Consider the following 26,159-nt stretch of genomic DNA (forward strand, 5'->3'; position numbering starts at 1 on the left):
AGGAAAACAGGTCTGCACTTTGCAGGAACATTGATTAAGAATAAGTCACAGTGTTGTTTGATCTCTTTGCCTTCTTTAGAATGTCACATTTCTTGCGATTGGGGCGCCTGCAGCGCTCGTCAATGCTTGGCACGCATTCGTAGTGCCACACCTCCTCCATTTTGTCAACAGGGTAGACGGCCTCCACGTAATGACGAATAAGTCGGAGGCGCACAGGGTCCAGCTGTTTCTTGTTGCAGGCCCCAGAGTGGTTGTACTGCAGCCGTAAATTGTCCTGCGTGAAAAGCTCTGGGAAAAGACGAACGAGAAGGCGGGCAGCAAAATTTCCCACAGACAGACTCTGTTGGACAATCTCCCTCACTTCAGCATCCGTGAGCAGGTAGTCAGAAGGCACTGGGAAGTCTGGGGTAGACACCGAGAGGTCCTCCAGAGGAATCTTGCAGAAATCTTTGCTGCTTTTCTCCAGGGGTGAAGACAGGACTTCAGAGTCCTCTTTCACACGATCTGAAGTGAGAACATTGATTTGGCCAGCAGTTAGCAGAGAGTCTTTTGGGTCAGGCTCTTGGTCAGGCGAACAGGCCTTCCGTTGTTGCTGGTATGAACGTCGTTGGTCAGTATCCCGTCGCCTGCAACGCTCATCAAGTTTGCCGACAAACTCAAGAGTCCACACACGGTCGTTCTTAGCTTGCGGGTAGAGTAGCTGGACGTAATGTCGGAGCAGATTGATTCGTACAGGATCCAGCTGCTTCTTTCCTAGAGATCCGCTGCAGTTGTAGTATTTTCGCGCATTCTCGAAAGTGAAGAGCTCAGGGAACATGAGAACCAAGAGACGAGATGCAAAGTTCCCAATTGATAAACTGCATTCGTAGTTGCATTTTAGCTGTTCCTTAGTAAGTAAATACTCCTGTGGAACATCAAAGTCTGGAGGAGGGATCTGTAGTTTATCGAAATCCACAGGCTCGAGCCATGATTTTTTAGACCTGCGATTTGGTTTCTCGTAATCGCACAGGTCACCGATCTTAACAATGGAGATGTTATCGGGGAGACGGGTGGTATCATACATCTCTCGGGTGTCACGACCACTGCCATTTACTGAAGAGTTCTCCAGTGCTTCCTCCATTCGTTGTACACACAACTGCAGCCAGGTTTCCTCTGGGATATCAGGGAAATTGGCCTCCATGTATTTTCGTATAATTTCCAGTCTGTCCGAGTCAATGATCAACTGTCCAATGCTGTTGTGGCCCTCTGGCAACTTGCCCTCCTCAAACACCTCTGGGAAGAGTCTGTTCAACAAAAAAACGACAAGCTCCTCTGGGGAAGTCAAGTCTTCAGAGTCGTCACCAGCAGCCTCATGGGGGTCGAACGCTATATCTGAGCTGGCATTATTAGGATGAACATCATTGTTCTCTCCAGAGTTGAGGGAAAGACTCTCGTCCTGGGCATCTTCACTGATAAAATGGAAAGTGTGATTCGGTTCCATGTCAAACCCAGCAACCATCGGAGCCTGTTTGTCGCACATCTGACCACTCTCCATGTCCTTCTGAGCCCAGAAACGATTCAAGAAATCATTGATCTGCAGCAAGCACTCCGTCTGCCACACATTTTCATTTTTTACCAGCGGGTAGCAGACTTCCACATAGTTCCGTATTAACTGAAGGTGCAATGAATCTAATGTCCGTTTAGTTGTAATGCTGCATGTGCTGCAGCTGTGCATGCATTCCTTTGCTGTGAAAAGTTCTGGGAACAGTTGAACGAGGAGTCTGCAGCCAAGCTCGCCCGCAGTGGACGTTTGCTCCATCAGCTGGGTGAGCTCATCACTAGTCAACTGGTATTCGGGAGGAGGTTGAAATTCCATGACCATCTCAGAGGGCTTCATCTGCTTTTTAATGCGCGTCACTTCCAACGAGAGCAAGTCCACCTTACTGTGCAGCTGGGTCATACTGGAATTCAGTGTGTTGAGGAGAAAGAACATCTTCTCGATGAGCGGGTAGAGGTGAGAATCCAAGGCAGCAGGAGAACCCGTGACCCCCACAGTAGGGGAGGCCTTAAACATGTGATGCTTTCTAGAATTGCCTAGTTTTTGGAACTGGACACCATTATGGCTTGCTCTGACTTCATTGTGAGCTCCGTGCTGGTCCAGACTGGATGCAGCTTTACGCTCAGAAATGCGATGCGTGATGCTGTAGAGTGGTTTCCTGTATGAAGAGATGGAAATCTGCTCCTGAGGAGATAATCTGTGGCCGTGCGAGCATGACCTGCTTCCATCATCTGAACTGCCGTCAGGATGTTCTCCTGCCTGGAAAGTAAGTGGGAAATTTTGCTGTTAATAGTTTGCACCAAAAGAAATAACAGACCAGACAACTCTTGACAAATTATATCCCAAATACAATGTTTAATCTGTAGAAGAACTGAAGTTGTGATTGTAACAGATGTTCCTTTTCATCTTACCTGTGTTGTCACCTTGACCCTCTTCCCGCTAGTGGACCGTTCCACCTCAGGGCCTGCGTGTGTTGCTAAACGTTTTGTAATGCGCTTAATGAAGCTCTCCATCTTTCCCTCTGAGTTTTCAATAATGTCCTCTGCATCTTTCTCGACTTTAACTTCTGAAGAAAAACCCAAGTGTTCATAACTATTCAAGAATGCTGAGAAATGCTGATATACATTATCTCACACAATTCTGCACAACTTTAATGAGGTTACAGGATACTTGTTTACAGAAAACTTGACATGTTTACACCTGAGACAGATGAACATTTACAGCTGGTAGTAACATGCATCTTCATTTAAATGTTATCTTTATCAGGCTCTTGAATTTACAAAAAAAAAAATATGATGTGCACGGATAAATTTATAGTAAACACTACAAATATTACAAAATTTGTCAATTTTGATTTCATGGTGACTTTAAAATCACAAGTTTTAAGGCAGTGGTTGATTTTACAGGTGAGCATTTACACTACAAATGCAATGTCATTCCTTTATGACTCCATCTGATGTTCTTCCTCTTCTAAATGTTTTTGATTATACCTGTATTTAGTACTGCCTACTTGATTTCTGTGTCAGGTGATTTCTGTAAATCCATGCAATCACCAGTGATCCTAATACCAAGTAAACTTTCAATGCAACATCTCTATTTGATGCTAAGTACATTTCACTGGATCATTTTATTTGTTTATTGTGGTGTAATGCATTTTATTACACAGAGAAAACTGTAGGCCTATTGTTCAGTGAAAGTTCTCAAGGGGCATTTAGTGTGAAACGTTATTTACATACTTTTATCAGGCACTTGTCCGTCTGCATTAACCATGCACACAGAGGAGCTCATATCCTGGGAAGAGACACACAAGACCCATGACTTATTACTGATATTATCTGATAATCACACATCTAATACATTTCTTTTGCACTTTTCCTTTACACTTGTCAGTCATAGCAGCTGTCCGGGGAATGCAAGTTTAGGAATATCTCACTAACATATCTTTCTGTATAATGGTTTGTTTTAAAAAGAGGAAGCATTTGGCCTGCTGAAAGAAGTCAGCATAACACACGACTGATGACAAATGTCATCATGGCAAGCGTGAGAAAATTATGATGCGTGTAAAACTTTACATTCCCTGAGTGCATTTTCTCCACGGTGAAGTTCTGTGAGATTGTTTTCCTAATTGTTTTTCATGTCTTGCACCGTGAAGTCTCGCCAGAGCACCGGAGAGGCGCTGCTTCACCGTACAAACCCCCGTCCACCGGCTCCACTTCCTCATTCTTCCAGTGGAAACCCCACGGATCGGTACAACCGGGGAGACAGGCGGACAAGCGGCTCCCTGCTGCGGTCCTTCTGTGGACTGCATATGCCTTAAGGAAATAATGTACACTTTATGTTTTTTGCAGTAATACGGAGACCTGACCTTCTCTCTCGTGTTTCCCCTCCCTCCCCCGTGCGCAACTCTCCCTCTTGCGTGACGCGGCAAGAAAAACATCCACCGATGAGTTTTCGCTCCGTCTCCCGCAACACGGCGCGCTTAAACTACCTGCGCGGCTGAAATCAAACTCACCTTTGCGACGCCGGGCAGCCGTGAGCAGTGGGTTAGGAGGCATCAGCCATGGTCGCGTCTTTAAATCCAGTGGATTTGTCCACGGGTAACTGTTGTCCGTGTTTCTCTCCGCTGCTTTTTTTTTTTTTTTCTTCTTTCTCTAGTCAGTGCCCTCTCGCGTGACGTGACTGTACTGTGTCATTTCCGCACAGCTGTGGGTTCGCTGTGGGTTTTTTGCCAGCCCACCCCACGTGAATCCTTGAGCTGCGGCGCCGTGGCCATGAAATGAGCGAAGTGCGCACTGTGGCGTGGGACTTCTCGTGACTCTCAGTCGTTTCAGTAGGCCCCACGAGTCTCGCGCTTCCACGAGTGTATAATCGCCCGCGTCATAGACGCGCGTGACAGCACAAATATACATCATATATAGTTTATTTTAGATAACTTTTAATAACTATTGTTTATGTAAAAAATAAGCTTATTTTGCACTACACCGCGTATGACTTCAGAAGTATAATGCATGTGAATGTAAGAGAGATTTTCTCTCTATTACGCAAAATACTGCTTTTATTTTGTGCACATAGTGTAAATAGTGCATTCTGTTGTTTTATTCTAAAACATTGATTTGAAGGTGGTGCGGTTAAATAAATGACGTTCTGCAATTTCTGAGTATTGAGATTGGAAATGTAAGCAACACCAAGAAAACCAAACGATAGGCTACCGCGAATTGTTTGGGTGTACTTTGTCCTCACAGAAGGTTTTACGTTTAATATCTGAATAGTAATTTACTAAGGAAATATTTGCAGAAGCAGATCTTCATAGAGTAGGCTAGTAGCCTATTATTACTCGACTCACAGGTATTACGTTTTTTCTTTATGAAACCAAATGTTGCCCAAAAATAAATGTAAACATATCTGGAACATTCAGGAAATTTTCTTTTGAGTTTGAAAGGACTAAAATATGATGTAGCCTATTTAGACGCATTCTGAATAAACTTGTAACCCGAAATAAGGTTAGCTCGTATTTTAATTTAATCAGCCACATAAATAGGTTATGTGAATGTTTCAGTCTTGTCCATGATACAACTAGCGAACTATATTAATGAATTGTCCCAGACTCCGCGCTTTATGTTGCAGTTTACTGCCAGTTTAACAAGGGACTGCCGTCTAGTGGATATGACAAGTAATGCATGGCAAATTTGCTTTGTATTGTAACCATAGATTGCAACATGTTTTGATGTCAAGTAAATTAATATATAGCTATATATATATATATATATATATATATATATATATATATATATATATATATATATATATACATTTGTGGATTTAACATCTATATAGCTCACATATTATATAATTTAAGCATTTATTTAATTTTATTTTATATATTCCTACAAGCAAAACATTCATGCCAAAAAGTAGCCTATACTTGAAACTGGAAAAAAAGAAAAGAAAGAATTAATGTCCATTCAAGCATCCAGAAGGTCTAATTAAACTTTATACAGCATATACATATGTGAGCTATTTATGGATGTTATAGGTTACATTGACTGTTACAATCCCAAACCACAAAACAACATATATGCTACAGCATTTCGCACTAGCAAAGAGGTGAAATAAGTCCACTGCTGTCCTCGTGCGGGCACGCAAAGGCACACTCCAAGACTGTTCTCAGACACTCATCAGTTTGCACCCGATGTGGCCAATGTCCCGTAACGCGCATTAGTAATGTCTGCATTAGTGATGTCTGCATTAAGTCACGGTCACGGAGCCGTGGCTCTTTGAGATGTGGGTGTGATGAGACTCCGGTCATTATTCAGGTAATGTAGGCTGTTTGATCCATCATGCGCTCATGCGATGACGCTCGCGCCTCTGTTCTACGGGACGCTCGCGCAGTGAACGAGAGTTTTGCGCTGCTCGTTAAAGACTCATTTTAGCATGCGCTCATCTAATTTTTTTTTTTATCTTATGAGAGAAAGAATCACATCCGTCAAATCGAGAAAGAATATTTTATTGCTTTAGTGCCAAAATAAAAAAGAGTACTAGGCTACAATAAGAAGTTAAGAACACATTTCAAAACTGCAGTAGGCTACTTCAAAGACTCTTAAATGCATTCTATCCTCAAAAACTACATTATGTTTTTAAAATAATAAGCTGTTGGATAAACAAGAGGAAAATAAAATCAAACTGGCAGACAAGAGTTAAGTGCTGTTCAGTTCATTGTTTTTATAGGCTATTAAAAATGCATGCAAATGCCTATAGCCTACATTTAAATAGGCTGTAGAATGTTTTTTTTTTTTTATTGTTGTTGTTTTCTTTTGTTATTTCATATTTTTAAAGGGTGTTTTTCCTTAACCCATTTAATCCTGGTCACAATTGTGACCACAATTTTTCCTTGCATATTTTAGTGTGAAATTGAAAAGTAACTCATATTATGAAGCACATGTTCATATATAATGAAAATGTAAGATGTCTATATGAGTTTATGGCAGGTCTAACATGATTGTTTGGTTATGTGACCACACACATTTATTTCCTGGTGCTGCCATCTTAACGGAAGGATGACATCAAAGCTCAGAAAGGACAGGTAAGAATATTAAGATCCTTTTTGAATAGCTCGTACATTTTTGCACATATTATCATGAAATGGTTATCTATACATACACATTGAAATTAAATGAATACATGCTTTATTCTGTTGTCAAACTGCAGATAAATGAAGACGGTTACAATTGTGACCGGTGGATCTGATCATTTTGAGGAAATTGAACCTGAATGCGAGGACCAACCAAAACAATTGAAACAAGAAATCTCTCAAAAAAACTTGAAGCTGCTTCATCATCTTTATTGCCATCTTCAGATGCTACTACTGCCACCATGCCAGTGCCCTTGGCAGAAAGCACAATTTTATAATTCCACTGTTATGTCTTTAGGAAGGTGATATCTAATCTATGAGTTACATGAGTTCCACACCAGCACACAGTTGTGACTGTTGATTGATAATTTTTGTGATGATTTCTTGTTATTAATGAATTGTTACATGTTGGCATTGTTATGTTTCCTACCATAGGCTCATATTTAATCATTTGTTTATTTATTTTCATTTATTTATTTGTTTTAATTTATTTTATTTCTTTAAGTTTTTTTCATTTTGTAATTTTAAGTATTTTGTGTCATTTATAATGATTACATTCTAAGCAATCTCCTATAATTTGTTATTTTATCATAATTTTATTAAAATATTTGTGCCATGCTGCTGCATAGGATTGCTATTTTGTCATTTTTGAAACTGAGCCAGACAGTGTTTACCTATTTGTTAATCGAATAAAACACTTCAACAATTTAATCCAGTCTTTAAACTAATTTCTGGAGATTTTTTATTTATTTATATACACCATAGACTTAGACTCCCTGTGTTCTACCACCGGTAACAACTGTGACCAGAGATAAAACAAATTTTTTCATGGACTTTTCAAATATTTTTTTAACATTTTTGACATTGATTGTTTAATATACTTACAAATACCACACAAACTCATATATGTCATCTCTGGGAAAAATACTAACGTAACCTCGATTCCTTGAGATAACGGGAACGAGCACTGCGTGAAACACTCTTTGGGGAAATACTGTTTTCTCAGAATACTGAAGCCTGATTTGTTCATGTTTGTGCACTGCACGAACCTATGGCATTTCAGCCTGCCTTAACGGGCAGAGCCGACTGCCTATAAGTCGGCGAAGAATGGTGTAATGTCAGAATCTTTCAACTGTGGCAACGCAATGCTCGTTCCCATCATCTCAGGGAACAGAGGTTAAGTTAGTAACCAGAGCGTTCGCTTTCGAAACAGGGGAACAATATACCATATAGAACACCCAGAGCGCCTGCATGTCGCCCACATGTGTGACGGACGCTAAAGCTAGCAGCTGTCTTCAGCAACAGGGACCGTAATCTGGCCGCATGGAACAGCTCGAACGGAGGGCCTCGGTGGGCACTAAGGATCGTGGACAGGTCCCAGATCAGAACAGTACAAGGGCGAGGCGGGTTATGTCTCCTGGCTCCCCTCAAGAATTTGACAACAATGTCATTCCTTCCTACAGACTGGCCGGCCACGAGGGCGTCACATATACTTTGAGCATGGAAGGGATACGCCCCCTATCCAGCAGCTCTTGTAAGAAGGACAGAATGGCTGACACTTTGAAAACGGATGGGTCTTAGTTCCAGACTACACACCAGTCGGAGAAGACAAACCCTTAAAAAGGTATAGAGGCGTCTTGTAGATGACGCTCTGGCCTCCGCTATCATGCTGGCGACCCTCACAGGGAGCTGTGAAGGTTCCCGTCAAGGGACCACAGATGTAGGCTCCACGACTCGGGTTGGGGATGCCAAAGGGACCCTCTCACCTGAGAGAGAAGGTCTTTCCTCAGCGGAATCGTCCACGATCAGCTCAGGGAACACGACTGGTTTCGCCAGAGTGGAGCCACCAAGAGAACTGAGCATCTGGTCTCCCTGATTCACCTGATAACCTGAGGGAGCAGAGCGATCAGGGGAAAGGCGTACAGGCAAGCTTTGGGCCAATCCTGGGCCAGTGCGTCCTGTTCCCTTGAGAAAAAATTGGCCAATGAGAGTTGCCTTCTGAGGCGAAGAGGTCTACCTCTTCTAAGATCTCCCAGATCATCTGAACCGATTGGGGGTGGAGCCCCCATTCCCCTGGAGACACCCCACCCCGGGACAGCATGTCAACCCTTTGGTTCAACCTTCCCGGCATGTGCACTGCCCTCAAGGAGCCCAGGTTGTACTGTGCCCATAGGAGGAGGCGTCTTGCTATCCTGTAAAGAGACCACGACCTGAGGCCGCCTTGGCAATTTATGAAGGCTACCACCTTCATGTTGTCCGAACAGACCAGGATGTGGTGTCCCTGCAGGGCTGGCAGGTTATGAGAGCCAGAAAAAACGGCATTATTTCGAGGCCATTGATATGCAGGCGCTGCTCCAGGCTGGACCAGGAGCCGAACACCGGTCTGCCCTCGAACAGAGCTCCCCAACCCGGGTTGCGGGCATCTGTCGTGACAACCTTCCATTTGGAGGTCAGTCCCAATCGGACACCTGTCCGATACAGGCAGGACTCCATCCAAGGGGCTACAGCTGTGACAGCGGTGGTCCACCCTGAGGCATAACCGTCCCTGACATCAAGCATGGGACGGGACTCTGACTTTTAGCCCCAACTTTGAATGACGCCACTAGCCGCTGAATACTCAGCGAGCGTTCCAGTGTGAGCCAGGCCTGAGTCATTAACTGCCACCAGGAAAGCGACTCGCCTGCTGGGAGACAGGATGCTCTTGGCTGAATTGATTCTGAGCCCAAGATGTTCTAGGTGACTGACAACACTAGCCAGTCGTCGAGGTAGTTCATGACGCGGATTCCCGCCTGCCTCAGAGGAGAGAGAGCTGTGTTCATGCACTTGTTAAATGTGCGTGGGGCCAGAGACAGCCCGAATGGGAGGACTGTATATTGGTAAGCCACCCCCTCGAACGCAAATCTCGAGAACAGTCTGTGATGAGGGGCTATTTGGATATGAAAGTAAGCATCTTTCAGATTCACCAATAAGAACCAACCCTCTGCGCGAGGATCTGCTTCAAATTCAACATCCTGAATAGCCATGTCATTAATGCACGATGCAGGATCTTGAGGTCGAGGATGGGCCTGAGTTTAACTGGTTTACAACGAAGGAAAACAATGAAAAACAACGGTTGGCAAATTGTCTGGGGCAGAAGTCCGCATGGGGAGGGAAAACTCCAAGTCTCTCTGCTTGCTATGTGGCTTTAGGCTGCTTTTATTGCTGGCTCTCTTCTTGCAGGAACCAATGAATGGAGTGATACAAACGTGAACAAATCAGGGAGCAGTATTTGGAGAAAATGGAGTTTCCCCAAAGTGTGTTTTACGCAATGTGAGACCGTTTCGAAAGGGAACATGATGACGTGATGCGAGAATGGTGCTGGAGAGTTTTAAAGATCTGTCCGTAGAGGGAGAGACTAGAGCACAAGACATCTGTCATATGTGACCCTGGACCACAAAACATGGGTCTTATGGGTAATTTTTTTAAAATTGAGATTTATATACATCATCTGAAAGCTGAATACATAATCTTTCCATTGATGTATGGTTTGTTAGGATGGGACAATATTTGGCCAAGATACAACTATTTGAAAATCTGGAATCTGAGGCTAGGCTACAGAAAAATCGAAATATTGAGAAAATCGCCTTTAAAGTTGTCCATTTCTATTGGCGATAGTGCTGCATCCATTCACAAAAATAAATGTTTTATATATTTAAGGTGGGAAATTTACAAAATATCTTCATGGAACATGATCTTTACTTAATATCCTAATGATTTTTGGCATAAAAGAAAAATCTATAATTTTGACCCATACAATGTTTTGTTGGCTATTGCCACAAATATACCCGTGCAACATAAGACTGGTTTTGTGATGCAGGGTCACATATATTCCTAAAGCAGACTGGTTTTAAAGATAAAGTGTAATAAGCACACAAAATGCAAGAGTCACATGCAAAACAGTATTACTTATAAAATAGCTCTTCATATTCCTTTATTATGCTCTAAGACCTAAAACACGTGTCACATTAAAAATTTTGTTTCAATATACGAAAACCAAATCTAATGATCTCAGACCAGGCTCCTCATCTCTGACCCAAACACATAAAGAAGGCGGAGAGTCACGTGTCTGTATGGAATAAATGAGTGTCGTAATAGATTTGAGCTTTCCTGAAGTTGAGCTGGTATCCTACACTCTCTCTCTCTCGCTTGCTATACCTGTGCAAATCCAGCCACCATGTCATCAGGGGCTCGGATTGCCACGAATCGCCAAACCGCAAAAATCATTTCCATGCGCAAAAACAGAGACAGTATCAGGTTACCAGGATGATGATACTGACGGCCATAAAATCACACTGCAAGTCTGTGTGTATGTCTGACTTTCATTAGGCCGCCGTCTGACCCCATAACACACACACAGGTTTTTTTGTTTGTTTTTAAGAAAATAAATGTTCAAAATACCAAATGGTTGTAAATTTTTAAATTTCGTAAAGTGGTGATTGTCCGTACAAAAATTAGGATTAACCCTAAATAAAAAACTAAATAAAATAAAAAACTAGAAGAAAGAAAGAACTAGCCTTAAAAAAACCTGATGCTGATTCTCTAAAAAGTGTAAACACTGGCGCTATCAATTGAGCATTCTGACCAGTAACAGCTGAACCAATGACGTGAGATTTGGGGTGGGACTATCGGTGTTTCCTGCGGAATTGGGCTACTTTTGAAACTGTTGCAGCGATTTGTTTTTTCCCCTGTGGGTTAAAGGTTTGACATATATCATAAATTGTATTTGACTGAAATACTTAATTTGACTGATAAACCAATGATTGAATATAAATATAAATGAATGATTGAAGGAGCCAGTGTGCAGAAATCTATGAAAATGACCAAGAACAAGATCTTAAAACTATAAAATCTTAAGGTAAGATGACAGACTGTTTATACAACCCCAAATCAGAAAAAGTTGGGACACTGTACAAATTGTGAATAAAAACAGAATGCAATGATGTGGAAGTTTCAAATTTCAATATTTTATTCAGAATACAACAGATGACATATCAAATGTTTAAACTGAGAAAATGTATAATTTTAAGGGAAAAATAAGTTCATTTTAAATTTCATGGCATCAACACATCTCAAAAGTTGGGACAAGGCCATGTTTACCACTGTGTGGCATCCCCTCTTCTTTTTATAACAGTCTGCAAACGTCTGGGGACTGAGGAGACAAGTTGCTCAAGTTTAGGAATAGGAATGTTGTCCCATTCTTGTCTAATACAGGCTTCTAGTTGCTCAACTGTCTTAGGTCTTCTTTGCCGCATCTTCCTCTTTATGATGCACCAAATGTTTCTATGGGTGAAAGATCTGGACTGCAGGCTGGCCATTTCAGTACCCGGATCCTTCTTCTACGCATGTGGTCTGGCATTGTCATGTTGGAAAATGCAAGGTCTTCCCTGAAAGAGACGACGTCTGGATGGGAGCATATGTTGTTCTAGAACTTGGATATACCTTTCAGCATTGATGGTGCCTTTCCAGATGTGTAAGCTGCCCATGCCACACGCACTCATGCAACCCCATACCATCAGAGATGCAGGCTTCTGAACTGAGCGCTGATAACAACTTGGGTTGTCCTTGTCCTCTTTAGTCCGGATGACATGGTGTCCCAGTTTTCCAAAAAGAACTTCAAATTTTGATTCGTCTGACCACAGAACAGTTTTCCACTTTGCCACAGTCCATTTTAAATGAGCCTTGGCCCAGAGAAAATGCCTGCGATCCTGTTTAGATATGGCTTCTTTTTTGACCCATAGAGTTTTAGCCGGCAACGGCGAATGGCACGGTGGATTGTGTTCACCGAAAATGTTTTCTGGAAGTATCCCTGAGCCCATGTTGTGATTTCCATACAGTAGCATTCCTGTATGTGATGCAGTGCCGTCTAAGGACCCGAAGATCACAGGCATCCAGTATGGTTTTCCGGCCTTGACCCTTACGCACAGAGATTGTTCCAGATTCTCTGAATCTTTGGATGATATTATGCACTGTAGATGATGATAACTTCAAACTCTTTGCAATTTTTCTCTGAGAAACTCCTTTCTGATATTGCTCCACTATTTTTTCTCTTGACTTCTGAGAGACACTGCCACTCTGAGAGGCTCTTTTTATACCCAGTCATGTTGCCAGTTGACCTAATAAGTTGCAAATTGGTCCTCCAGCTGTTCCTTATGTACATTTAACTTTTCCGGCCTCTTATTGCTACCTGTCCCAACTTTTTTGGAATGTGTAGCTCTCATGAAATCCAAAATGAGCCAATATTTGGCATGACATTTCAAAATGTCTCACTTTCAACATTTGATATGTTATCTATATTCGAGATTTGTAAATTATTCCATTCCTTTTTTACTCACAATTTGTACAGTGTCCCAACTTTTTCTGATTTGGGGTTGTATATTACTGTATAGTGATTTGAGTTGAAACTTGTCTGTAATGCATAACTGTGACTGTATTTTGAATATATTTTAGCTATGGGATTGACATATTTTGAGTTTTGGTATTTGTGCTAGTTTTGAATCAGGGTGTTTCTGGTTTTGTTTCTTTCAGATCTGGCAACCCTGCTAGTAGACCCTAAATTTCACTTCAGTTTAAAAAACAACAACCACCTGAGGAATCTGAGAAGTGTCTATCAGTTTCACAAAACAAGCATGGCAGTGTTGCCAAGTCTACTTATTATAAGCAACTTTGGGCTTGGTTTCCCACCCACTTTTAACCATTTACACATTTCATTTATGTATTAGATATTTTATGTAATTTTGCCTGCTTGGCTGTTTCCTTTTTTTTAAATTATATGATGTCATTACGTTGCTGTTTAACACCAGCCAATCGCTGCATTGCTGATCATGGTTTTGAGTATCGATATACTGTATATCTGCCCTTTCCAATGAACACAAGAACATGCAGTAATATTAGACAACTTAATCCAGATATTGGTAACACTTTACAGTAAAGTTTCATTTGTTAACATTTGTCAACTACAGTTAACATGAACTGTCGATGAACAATACTTAAGTATTTATTAATCTTAGCTTATGTTAATCTCAACATTTAGTAATATAATTTAAGATCAAAAGTTCTATCTGTCAACATTAGTTCAAACTAACTTTAATTTTTTTTTATTAACAAAGGTTACTTAATGCTAAAAATAGATTGCTCATTGTTAGTTCTCGTTAGTTAATGCATTGACTTATGTTAACAAATGTGACCTTATAAAGTGTTGCCCAGATGTTTTTATCAAATCCGCAAATTCATTTAAAGACATTAGCCAGAGCTCGATTATCACAACTGAAGATCTGGCATGCAGTGGCCAGCAGTGTTGTCTTATGTTGTTTCTGCCATTTATGTCTGAATAATCAACTTACGAAAATTGGCAGAAAATTCAATAATACATTGATTTCTTCCAATCTGTTAAGCTTTAGCCATGAGCCATGACTGATTAAATGAAGCAAACTTCCACACGACTAAAATGTGATTTGTACAATCTCAATGAGGCCCACAACCTGCAATTCCCTTGAAATAAAGACTAAAAGAACTTTCAAGACTTTTCATACCATTCTTCGACACTTTGTTAGTTTTACACAGTAATTATAATAATAAAGTCTGAACGAACTCTGATCAGGACGAGGCAGCACAAGAGTTTGCCTCTGACATGGTGGTGTTGTTGTGTCAGGAAGGGTTGCTTGTTCTTTCTTTCTGTCCTTGTTCTCTTCAGTTTTTCACTGCGTGTTTTCTCAGATCTGCTTGAGGCCAAAATGAATTTTTCATGTATGACCAGGGGGCTGTCCCGCCGCTCCTACCGAGCAAACTTAGTGTACTATCCTGCCAACAAATCTGAGGCCAGAGAGAGACATGGAAGGAACTCTACTGATGTTCCAGCATATATGTTCTTCTCTTCCCTCTCTGTCCTTCAAGTGTGTATGTGTGGTCCAGCGGCTGCCGGCGGTGACCGTCACTCCCCTACGCCTCACTTCACACCCTAGTCGTCCCCCCTGTGGTCACCCGGGAAACCGCAGGCTGCCCAAGCTGGCGCCAGCCCTCTCGCTGAGCTGATCAATACTGCAGCATTTCCTGCCCATTCACTCAGGTCACACACTCACCTCATTAATTATTACTGCCAACACTGCTGCTGGAGCACCCCGGGCACCCACAACACACACACACACACACACACACACACACAGTCATCAGTTTTCGGACCAACATTTTGGTTAATGCCGCCCCCTATCATACTAATAAGTTTCTCTATGATAATTTCTTACAGTCATATATTAATGAGGTTTGTTTGTTTGTCTTTTTTAACATGCTGTATAGAAATATTGACCTCTGGTAAATATCACAGGGAATTTTAGAATAAAGAGAGACAATACATATTGATTTTTTTTTTTTTTTTTCAAAAAGACATCTCATTTTATTTTAAAAGATAAAGCTGATTTGGCGACCAAATGCATAGAGTGTGTATGAGTCCAGTAATCAACACTCGTCATTACTACATAAACATCATCACCTGTGGAGCAGGTCAGAACCGCAAACATTCCAAAGAAAGTCCTCTTTAAAAAGCACCAAAAAAAGTGAAAACTCCAGGTGGGCTCATGTTTCAGCATTAATCAAGAGCATCAGACTGAATTGAATTCATATATGCATCCAGATTGAAACCATCTTTAGAACTTGGTGACCGCACAGGCCATGTTTTCCAGCGCCGACCGAGCCTCTGAGGGTGGGAAGCACTTCATGGCCTCTAAGGCCTTGTTGCCATGGTAACTGCACAGGTCAAGCGCCTGGCTCACGCCTCTTTCCATCTTTATCAGGCCCCGGAGCTGCAGAACACGCAAGAATGAGGAGAAATTTAAATATCACTCCATCAAACTAATCTAACTAAAACAGTATAAGTAATATTCTTTAGAACTGAATTTAAAGGCAAGGAATTCAAATAATGATAATTTCTACAGATTAACGGGATTTACTTGCAAAACAAATGATAGTAACACTTTATAATAAGGGTCAATTTGTAAACATTAATGTGTTTGGTATCATGAACTAACAATGAACAATACTTTTACAGCTTTTATTAATATTGGTTAAATTTTTAAACTGTAAAAATGTAAAATTGTATGAATTAACATTAATGTATATACTGATTTTATCTTGTACATCTGTCCCACATGAATCAATGGCTCCCTGACATGGTTCAGGCATTCAATTTCATATATTCATTCATCTTCATATATTTTACTGTCACACAACTGAATTGTAAGACTGTACTAGTTAGTTAACAAACTTTTAGCTAGCAGTAGCACACATTAGCATCTTAAATGCAAAAACATAAAATAACACTTAATTACAACATTTACTCTCTCTTGATTCATTCAGCCATATGCAAAGCATGCTGGGAACTAACAAGCACCCAAACGGATTAAGTAAACTTCAATTTTACATATATTTAAGTGGATTGAACACAATCAAATTAAGTCAGGACAAAATGTATAGCAATTGTGCAGCTTTTAATTAAGCAATTTGAACAAGCAGCAAAAATCTTTTCTTTCTTTTTTTCAGAACATAAATTAACTGAGTAATAGTATATTTATTTGTTCACTAATGCATAAACTAATGTTAACAAATATAATACATTAAAAATAATACACTAGTGTTCAAAGGATTGAGCTCTGTAAGATATTTAATGTTTTGAAACATTACAAAAGTCTCCTCTGCTCACCAAGGCTTTATTTATTTGACCAAAAATACAGTAAAATCAGTAATGTTGTGAAATCTTATTACAATTAAAAAGAACAGTTCTATTTGAATTTTTGTAGAAATGTACCTTACTAATGTAATTAGTCCTTACTGTCAATTTTGATCCATTTAAATGTATCTTTGTTGAATAAATTCTTACTGATCCCAAACTTTTGAACAGTAGTGTATATTAAATGTTATAAAAAAATATATATCATAAATAATAATAATAATAAATATACACAATATATAAACAATAATTACATTTAAAGCCAGATTACTTCACTCTCTTCCTCACTCAAATGGTCTTGTTGTCCTCCACTGCTCTCTATAAACATGTTTTACTGGAGGCTATTTTACCAAATGAATTCTGGGATGTGTTGTTCTGGGGGCCTAGAGTTAAAAACAGCAGAAGAGACCTGCTTTCAACCAACGTGAGCGAGAGGGAGACGGAGAGAGACAGATGATAACATCAACTGCCGACCGATTTCTCACTGTTGTTTGTATGGCTACAGTTTGTTTGACTAATGTACTAAAAAACTTTCATATTTTCAGTTTGACAGACCTCATGAGTCATGACCCACCCAAGACACACTTTTACACCAAAAAAAACAATCAGAGCGAATACTGGAGAGATTAATGTGGCATTTATGTGCTGATAACAGAGATATGTGATGTGTGTGTGGGTGTGATGTGTCTGTCTGTGTCCTGTTGAAGGAGAATCTCGTGTGATGTTGCTGTCAAACCGTCTCTCTGTCTCCTCTACAAATAAACCTGCCACTCGATCTCCTAATATCGTGTTTCTACGGCGACCCGAGCTGCTCGTGCCCTCCTCCTCCTCTTCCTGCCCCCTCCCCACCTCATCTCTGCCTCTATCTTTCTCCCCTTCTTTCTTTCTGTCCGGCTTCTCCTTCTGACTTTGGAAATCAAATTTCTGAACTTGCTATCAGTTACAGAGAACAAACACCTCCTATCAGCTCACTCAGCACCGTAACCACCAATATTCACAGCATCGGTCGATCAACATGCGCTTTCAATCACCGATTCTGAAACTTTTACTTCCAATTTAAATATTTCATTACATTCTTGAACTTGGTTTTGATATCCTGGTGCAGCCTTTCCATTGACTTCTATTATTTTTATGCTGTGCTAATGATGTTTGTTTTCAACCCCCTAACCCGAAATCTTAACTTTTTCTTTTTTCTTTTGCATCTTAGACTTTCATCAAGATATTATTTAGTATGTTATCAATCTCTTTTCCTCATGGGAACCAATGGTTGTCACATTAGGTCATTTCAGGTTTCGCTATCTTAAATGTATAATTAAATAAGCATGAACAACTTAAATTTTTGGTTCATTTTTATTAATTGCATATTAATTAACTTCTCTTTTTGTTTGTTTGTAAACACTGACACACGTTATGAGCCTGGGAATGATTTCATGACTGACTCCTGGGAAATCGATCTGTATCATATCTGTATGAATGTTTCATCAGAAGTATTGTGGCTGGATTCATTGATTAGTGGTTTGACCAGGAGGATTGATTTCTCTTGAATTCGATAGACAATCTCACTTATTCATTGGCTGAATGAAAATAATCAAATGATTTAGTGGTTTATACAGTAAAACCCATGAACACAAGTTCTCTGAATAAGAAGACACTAGAATGAGGCTGCCATTACTTTGTTTTCCCTCTCCCTTAATCAAAAAATAGGAGTTGCTCACCTTTGTGTAATCAATCTGTCTAGCCATATTCTGGGCCTGAAATGAAGAGAGAAAAATGTGAATCCAGAGAACGTCATGCTGACACAATGAAATCTGAACCGTAATGGTGTTTGCCACCAGTCTAGAGGCTAAAATCTTACTGAATCACTTCTATTAATGACAAATACAAATACAATATCAATTATACTCCAGTAAAATTGGCTTGACTGTCTGCTAGCTGCATTGAGACATCACATAGCTCAATAAATGCCATCTCACATGACTTTTTCCACCACTGTAATGTGAATACACTCCATGAACTGTTACCATTCAAAAGTTTGTGTCAGTAAGGTCACTTATGCGCACCAAGGCTGCATTTATTTGGTCAAAAATACAGAAAAAACAGTAATATTGTGAAATATTATTACTATTTAAAATAACTGTTTTCTATTTTAACAAATTTAAAACCAAATTTATTCCTATGGTGGCAAAGCTGAATTTTTTAGCATCATTACTCCAGTCTTCAATGTCACATGATTCTTCAGAAATCATTCTAATATGCTGATTTAAAAAAATAATAATAATAATTATTACCCGTACTATCAATGTTGAAAAGTGCTGCTTAATTTTTGTGGAAATAGTGATAAAAAAACTTCAAAGAACAGCATATATTTAAAAATGGAACTTTTTCTAACATTATAAATGCATTTACTGTAACTGTTGATCAATTTAACTTGTCCTTTACTTCCTTTAAAAAAAAATATTGCTGACCCACAATTTTTGAACGGTAGTATATGTTGTATTTTCTATTATTTTTTTCAGCATGTTATTTCATTGAGTCTCAATGCCATTTCACAGCTTTCGCTTTGCTACCAGTGTGTTAGCGTGCCGGCTTCTACCATTTTGATGTGGTTGTCTGGTACCTGTTTTAGCTGGTGCCGCCATCTCTCAGGTCCTATGATCTGTCTGTGGAAGACAACAGGAGCCGAATCCAAACTAAACACAGCTGGCTCTGACTCGCTCTTCACGAACGGCTGTAGATCAGAGTTTAGCTACAAAACACACACATATATCCATGATTGTTATGAAACACTGTGTGTACAGTCTAAAGAGAAAACAGGAGAATGAAACACACGCAGACGGAGGGTATAGAGAAACAGCTTGTGCCCACAATGCACTTGTGCAACCGTGCATACACACCTTGTGTCCGAGAGTGAGGTGTTTTCCGTACTGAAAAGCCAAATTCTGAGCCTCGGTACCATGTCTGGCCAGCTTCATCGCAGCTTGACAACTCTTGGCAAGCAAAGCACCATGGGACAGGAATGTCTGGTCTTCCCAGGAAGCAAGTGTTAGATTGCCCTCCTTCAGAATACAGAAAAACATAAGCATTATGTTTTATATTTACTGTGATGTAGCCTACAGTAAAGACATTAATGATGTTACAAAAGATGTCTATTTTAAATAAATGCTGTGCTTTTGAACTTTATTTTTATCAAAGAATCTTGAAAAAACTAAAAATGCATTAAGGTTTCCATAAAAATATTAAGTAGCACAACTGATTTCAACATTGATAATAATAATAATAATGTTTCTTGAACACCAAATCAGCATATTAGAATGATTTCTGAGGATCATGTGACACTGAAGACTGGCGTATGGAGTAAAATTCAGCTTTGCATCATAGGAATAAATTTCATTGTAAAAAAACATTAAAATAGAAAACAATTGTTCTTTTAAATGGTAATACTTCTTCACAAAATTATTCTCTTTATTTTTGCTCAAATAAATGCAGCCTAGGTGAACATAAGAGACTTCTTTTAAAAATAATTTTTTTTTATTATATTATAATTCTTACATTTTTTGTCAAGAGGATGTGGAGAGCTAGAATATATCATTAAACAATCCTTTCAAAGACCACAACCAAAAGGAAGCTTTTAATTAAATTAATTTCAAATCCCAAACAAACATAATGTTTCAGGAAACTTTAAGGATGCAACTTCAAAAAATGAGAGAGTAAAAAAAAAACACTGGTATGGTGGTGGGGGGGGGGTGTAACCGAAGGAAGGAAAGTTGATGCAAACATCTGCTCGGAAACGTCTCCTCTAAAAAGGGTAAAAGAAACTTGAATCTCTCTCTCCCTCCCTTGTTGCGTTTCTCTCGCATAAACGCGGTCCTCTCCATCACTTTTCCTCTTTCTCGCCTCGCACAGGAAACTTCGTCATTCATTATTTACTAGTGGTTTGCAGATGTTTTAAGTCAGCCTGTGTTTCGCTCTGTTTGGAGATGTTTTGCATGTCCAGTCATTAGCTGTTTTAAAAGCTTTGAATATAAAACATTAAACACTACAAAGATTCCTCTGTAACTCAATTATAATTCATTTATGTGAAAAACAAAGCTTAGCAATGAAAGATATTACATCACATAGAAAGCACATGTATGTTAAAGCAATAAACCACAGAAGCTTTGAGTGGTTGCTTATATAGAACAACACAGCCGAAATATAATAAAACACGATGTCTCATACACAGGCACATTCAACTTTACTGCCTTTACACAAAATCTGATTTCTTTATGCTTTTGAATTAAGTATTTTATGCTCAACACGGTTGCATTAATATGATTTAAAAAACAGTAATAATTTGAAATATTATTACAACATAAAATCAATTTTCAGCAGTCGTTACAAAATAGTGTCCCATATTGTGCCCCTGGTGGCTATATGTGGTAAGTGCAGTGGGCTGAATGTCGTACCTCTGCAGAACTGGAGCTCTCGTGATAGATTCCTTGCACCACATCTCCGATAGCACTGGAGATCAGCTCCACCACCTATAACAAACATAACATTAGAACACTTGAATGAAGACTCTCAGAATAACAGTGTTGATATCAGCTCCATCTGTTCTGAAATGAGCATTTATTAGGCCATGAGCTGTTTGGGAATATGGGAAGACTTTCTTTCCAGTCCACTCAGTCTAAAAGAGCATCTGAGGGACAGATAGAATAACCAGCACTTCAGTTATTAAACAGATGGCCAGTCAAAACTGTGCAATGTCCAGAGGATACAGAGCTTAATGAGGACTCTGACATCTGCACTAGCTTATTGATTCAGTTTTTCACTCTTTAAAAGACACAAGCACCAAACTGCTCATAGCACAGAAATACTCAACACCTACAGAAAATCAGAGTGTTAACACACATATAAAATAGCTAAATAATATAGAATAATATGAAAAATATGAATAATATAAAATAAATCAACATCTTATCAATCCATAATCAGATGTTAATAGAGTTAATAAATTAGTTATACTTTTTTTCAATGATTAGATAAAATTTTAGTTATATGAATTTAAAACTGAACTGCTTTGAATCATGGTTTGCATCTTTGTAAGCATCCTTCCCCATTGATTGTAATTGAAAAGCACTAGTACAATACTTCAGAATTTCTTCTTTTGTATTCCACAGAAGATAATAAGTTGACATGAGGTTGAATAAAAATTGTCTGAATTTAAATTTTTTGTGTGAATAATAAATAAAAAAAACTATTATGGTATTGTGCAGTGCCTACAGTGCTCCTGAGGGGGGCGCTACTCCGTTACAGCTACTCCACAACAGTCAGCTTGAGCAAGTAACTGTCAGCTCCATCTTTCATCTAATCACATGCTTCGCTATCCCTTCCTTCCATCCGTCGCCCTAGGCTACATTCTCCACCTTATTTTCACCCTCCGTCATTCTTTTTCCTCTTTTCCCGAAAGACCTGCCTGTTGAATCATAAAACCACAGGCAGAATCTCCAGGGAACTAGAATAGCAGAGGCCTTCCATCCAGACACTGCTATTCCTCGGCTATTCCTCAAATTCAATATTATGTTACTCTTCTCCATTCCCCAAACTTTCTCTCTCAAACTTTGTTTTTCTCACTCTTTCCTTCTCTCTTTCTCTTTGCCCTCTGAGTAACCAGATCTTTGAGGAAACAGTGAGGAACTTGACTCCTCTACCCAGAGCCCAGAGAAGACAGAGAGCCCCTATAGCGCAGCCAGATGTGCGGCTTCACACACTCCACATGGAGAAATTAAAGCACGCGTGTGTGTGTGTGTGTGTGTGTGTGTACACGAGAATAAATGTGTGTTTGAACTGTGTGTTTGTGTACGTCTATGTCTTCCGTGTGTGTGTGTGTGTGTGTGTGTGTGTGTGTGTGAGAAGTGTGGGGGGGGGGCTTTTTTTGGAAAGTATCAGATAAGCTGCCCTCCCTCCGTCTCGTCTCATTCCCAAATCCAGCCGGAGTCGTGTTTCGCCGACAGGTCTGTGAGGAGAAGAAAGAGGAGACAGCCGCTTGCGGATCCCTTTACCGTTTATACTAGTGTCGAGCCAGAATCCCACTCTCTCTCACTTACACACACACACACAGTCTACTAAGTCAGGATCCCACTCAAGGCCACGATACATAATACAGATCAATCAGGAGGAAAAAACGCTTTGCTGCGGAGAGAGAACGTCTGATTTCCACCGCTAATGCTCTCACGCTAAATGAACCGCTAATGCAATGGGGCCTCGCCCTCATTTACATAGACGGCAGTTTGAAAAGGGAGATGCGTTTGGATGGTTCTAGCTGGGTGACTGTCCGTTACATCAAGGGACTAGGTGAACCACTTAAAATATATGTTTTTAATCACTAATTAGTTACATATATAACCTGCAGCTAAAGTGTCTGATCTCTGATTGGCTGATCATCCTGTCAGTCAGTCACTACTTCAGTGAGTCAGAACAGAGCGTGTGTGGCTTTAATCACGGTTCGCTGCACAACAGGCTCAGTTTCACACACAAAAAAGTATTTTACTCACACTCTCTTCTCTCTCTCTCTCTGTGTGTGTGTGTGTGTGTGTTCACTAAAAACAAGGGCTCAAAATGACCTTCTGTCCACAGCTGCCAATGGCGAGTGCAGGGAGAAAATGGGCATATATATATTTCTTACTGATGATGAAACAATATTTTGAATTTTTTTTTTAATTCAAAAGAGCTGTTTTTGCATATTAGTGTATATACAGTACTGTTAAAAGTTTGGGGTTAGTAAGATATTTTAATGTTTTTAAAGAAGTCTCTTATGCTCACCAAGGCTACATTTTATTTGATAAAAAATACAGTAAACTTAAAATAACTGCTATTTTTACTTTTTGTTTTATTGATAATAATAATAAATGCTATAAATGTTCAAAACTAGTTGTGCTGCTTAATATTGTTGTGGAAACCACAATACATTTTTTAAAGATTCTTTGATGAATAGAACAGCATTGACAGTACTGTGCAAAAGTCTTAGGCATGTTAATATCCCCAATGTAAAATATCAGTTTACATTCACAAACATTCTTTTTGCCATTAATTGTAATAATCCAGTGAGATTTGTGTATGCACAAGGAGTCTGACAACAGCCGGTACGATCTGATCTCACCATCATTGAGTCCGTCTGTGATTACATGAAGAAACAGAAAAAACTGAGACAAACTAAATCCAGAAGAACTGCGGGAACGTCTCCGAGATGCTTGAAGAAACATGGGGGGGGGGGGGAAGAGAGATATTAACATGCCTAAGACTTTTGCACAGTACTGTATTTGAAATAGAATTATTTTTTAACTTTATAAATGCATTTACTGTCACTTTTTAACCATTTAATGCAGTCTTACATGAAAAAACTTCTGCCATCTGTCTGTAAAACTACACCTGTCACAGAATCATTTACATCAGTAAGGACTTTTAACTGGATTTTTATAAAATGTCACCGACTGCAGTAACATAAAACAAATAAAATGTATTAAATGTTTATTCAAAATTAAACAAAAGAAACCAAATCTTTAATCTATAATTCTAATTCTCTAACTTAAATACTAACACTAGTCTTGAGGCATCAAAAAACACACTTGACCTCTAAAACAGGTGAGGAATTTCCAATTTCGGCCACCAGGAGGTGCTATACAACACGCCAATACAAACTCCCAAACTCACTGTATTACTCCACATTATCTACCTAAAGAAGAGAGTGTATATTAAACACCCAGAGACAAAATCAGCTGTGAGTCCTGACTATAAGATGCCTGGCTGTCTGAATGCTGAGCTCCTCTTGAGAAAAAACACAGAATCTGTTCTTTATATTAGTCACCACAATCTGCTGATCAGCTCAATCCCCCTGCAGTCATTTCCATGTCCACTCATGCACACATTAAAGTGGGTTTGAGTGTGTGTGCGTGCGTGTGTCTGAGGCTTCGCAGAAGGAAAAGAGTTTGTTTTCCTCCACGGGGAGAGCTGCATTCTAGAGCTGCACTTGGTGACAGATCCTGTCAGCGTTCTGCCGCTTAGTGCATCTGAGTGTGTCTGCGTGTATTAGATGAACAGAGAGAGAAGAAATGTTAGGGTTTCTAAGTGCAAATCCCTCTTTACTTAGTCTGTTAATATTATGATATGACAAGCAATATCCTCGAAAACAGTGAATCCCAACCAGGGGTACGTGTACTTTTTTGCTTTTGCGTTGTTAAATATCTATAAAACAGAAGAAAAAAAAAAATACTTAAAAGGTTATATAATCATAAAATGAATGAATTCATTTGCCAACAATATTCCAAACAATATGAGAGAATACAATTATAAATACACTACCTTTCAAAGGTTTGGGGTCAGTAGGTCTTTTTTTAATGCATTAAATTTATCAGACTTTTACATAATTTTTTTTATTAAATGAATGCTGTTCTTTTGAACTTTCTGTTTGAAAAAGAAAAATTTATCACAGTTTCCACAAAAATATAAAGCAGCATGACTGTTTTAAACATTGATAATAATAAGAAATGTTACCTGAGCACTAAATTAGCATATTATAATGATTTCTGAAGGATCATGTGACACTGAAGACTGGAGTAATGATACCGAAAACTCATTTACATAAATAAATTACATTTTAAAATTTATTAAAATAGAAAAAAGTTATTTTAAATTATAATAATATTCCCGTTTTAGCTGTATTTTTTGATCAAATAAATGCAGTCTTGGTGAGCATAAGAGACTTCTTTCAAATACATAAAATCTTACAGACCCCAAACTTTCGATACTGTACATTCAAAACCATCCAATCATAAAAAAAATGTAGTTCAAAACTAATTAAAAAACTGATAGTACTCAATATTTTGCATGCTATGTATTTTTAAACTTATTGGAGTAATGTGGTGTTAGCATAACAACATGCTAATATTACACTATTGAAATAACTGAGTCGAGGCTCCTGTGTGCTTCAGATACAGAGTGCAATTTGTACAATGCATGGAGTTGTTGCCTATGTAGAGCATTTCAAGTCAGTAACTTATGAGGGTTCATTTCAGTTTGAGCCGCTAGAATGGAGCGTTAGAAGTAACACACTTCAGGTTATTTAAGCCATATCGATAGGGTCCAAAAGACAAAATAAATTGGGAAACAGCGCTCTAAGATGTATTCTACCATCACTTTACATCTGAACTGGCCATTCATAATGCTGTATGATATTCAGAAAGATGTTCTAGTGAGACGCTGTAACCCTTAGTGGAGAGAGGCAGTGGGGCTGCTGGCCGCGTGCAGTTAGACGGTGCTTTGACTGCGACTCTAATTAGAGCTGGAGGAGAACACTGACACTTAATGAGGGGTGTAGGAGACGTATGCTCACACACACACTCACGCACACACATAGTGCGCAAGAGAATGTGGGAGAATATGCAAGTGTATGGAAATTAGCAAGAGAGGACAGCGTACAGCCTGGCGAACAAAGTCTTTGAGAACTGAAGTCAGAAGCCGGTGAAATGATTCTATTTTTTCTCTTTTTCAGTGTTTTGCATAAAAACACAAATGTGATGAAAAAAAGAAGCTTACACCTCCAGCATGAAGAGATGTGACTGTTTATTTTTGGTAGAAAAATACCAGAAGTAAAATCTGACAAAACCTCTATTTGGGGATGTCAAGGAGGTTCTTAGTTGGAACATTTTTAATAGTAATACTTTTATTTTTAATCCTGAAAATGCACAAAAAAATTCAATTTTTTA

At 39.2% G+C, this 26,159-nt stretch overlaps 2 protein-coding genes across 4 annotated transcripts in view; both read right to left on the reverse strand.

Moving 5' to 3' along the window:
• Positions 1–5,217, reverse strand: part of bend3 (BEN domain containing 3) — a 5,738-nt gene extending 521 nt beyond the window's left edge. Inside the window, exons 1-5 of one of the 3 annotated variants that reach the window (XM_084092899.1) lie at positions 4,050–5,217; positions 3,610–3,849; positions 3,274–3,328; positions 2,449–2,603; positions 1–2,296 (exon numbers count right to left, since the gene is read on the reverse strand). The exon at positions 1–2,296 is cut by the window's left edge and continues 521 nt beyond it. In XM_084092899.1, the coding sequence (XP_083949025.1) occupies positions 35–2,296; positions 2,449–2,603; positions 3,274–3,328; positions 3,610–3,624 (2,487 nt within the window). In that variant the 5' untranslated portion in view covers positions 3,625–3,849; positions 4,050–5,217 and the 3' untranslated portion in view covers positions 1–34. Of the gene's footprint in view, positions 2,297–2,448; positions 2,604–3,273; positions 3,329–3,609 lie in introns of all 3 variants that reach the window. The other 2 variants (XM_084092898.1, XM_084092900.1) reach the window with 2 other exon arrangements.
• Positions 5,218–15,046: 9,829 nt separating this feature from the next.
• pdss2 (prenyl (decaprenyl) diphosphate synthase, subunit 2) overlaps positions 15,047–26,159 on the reverse strand; it is a 32,383-nt gene continuing 21,270 nt past the window's right edge. The window contains exons 4-8 of the mRNA XM_084092585.1: positions 20,865–20,939; positions 19,314–19,475; positions 19,037–19,165; positions 18,135–18,170; positions 15,047–15,496 (exon numbers count right to left, since the gene is read on the reverse strand). Coding sequence (XP_083948711.1) covers positions 15,341–15,496; positions 18,135–18,170; positions 19,037–19,165; positions 19,314–19,475; positions 20,865–20,939 — 558 coding nt within the window. The 3' untranslated portion in view covers positions 15,047–15,340. The remainder of the gene's footprint in view (positions 15,497–18,134; positions 18,171–19,036; positions 19,166–19,313; positions 19,476–20,864; positions 20,940–26,159) is intronic.

This window comes from Abramis brama (assembly GCF_963993115.1).
Source record: "Abramis brama genome assembly, chromosome: 19".
NCBI lineage: Eukaryota > Metazoa > Chordata > Actinopteri > Cypriniformes > Leuciscidae > Abramis > Abramis brama.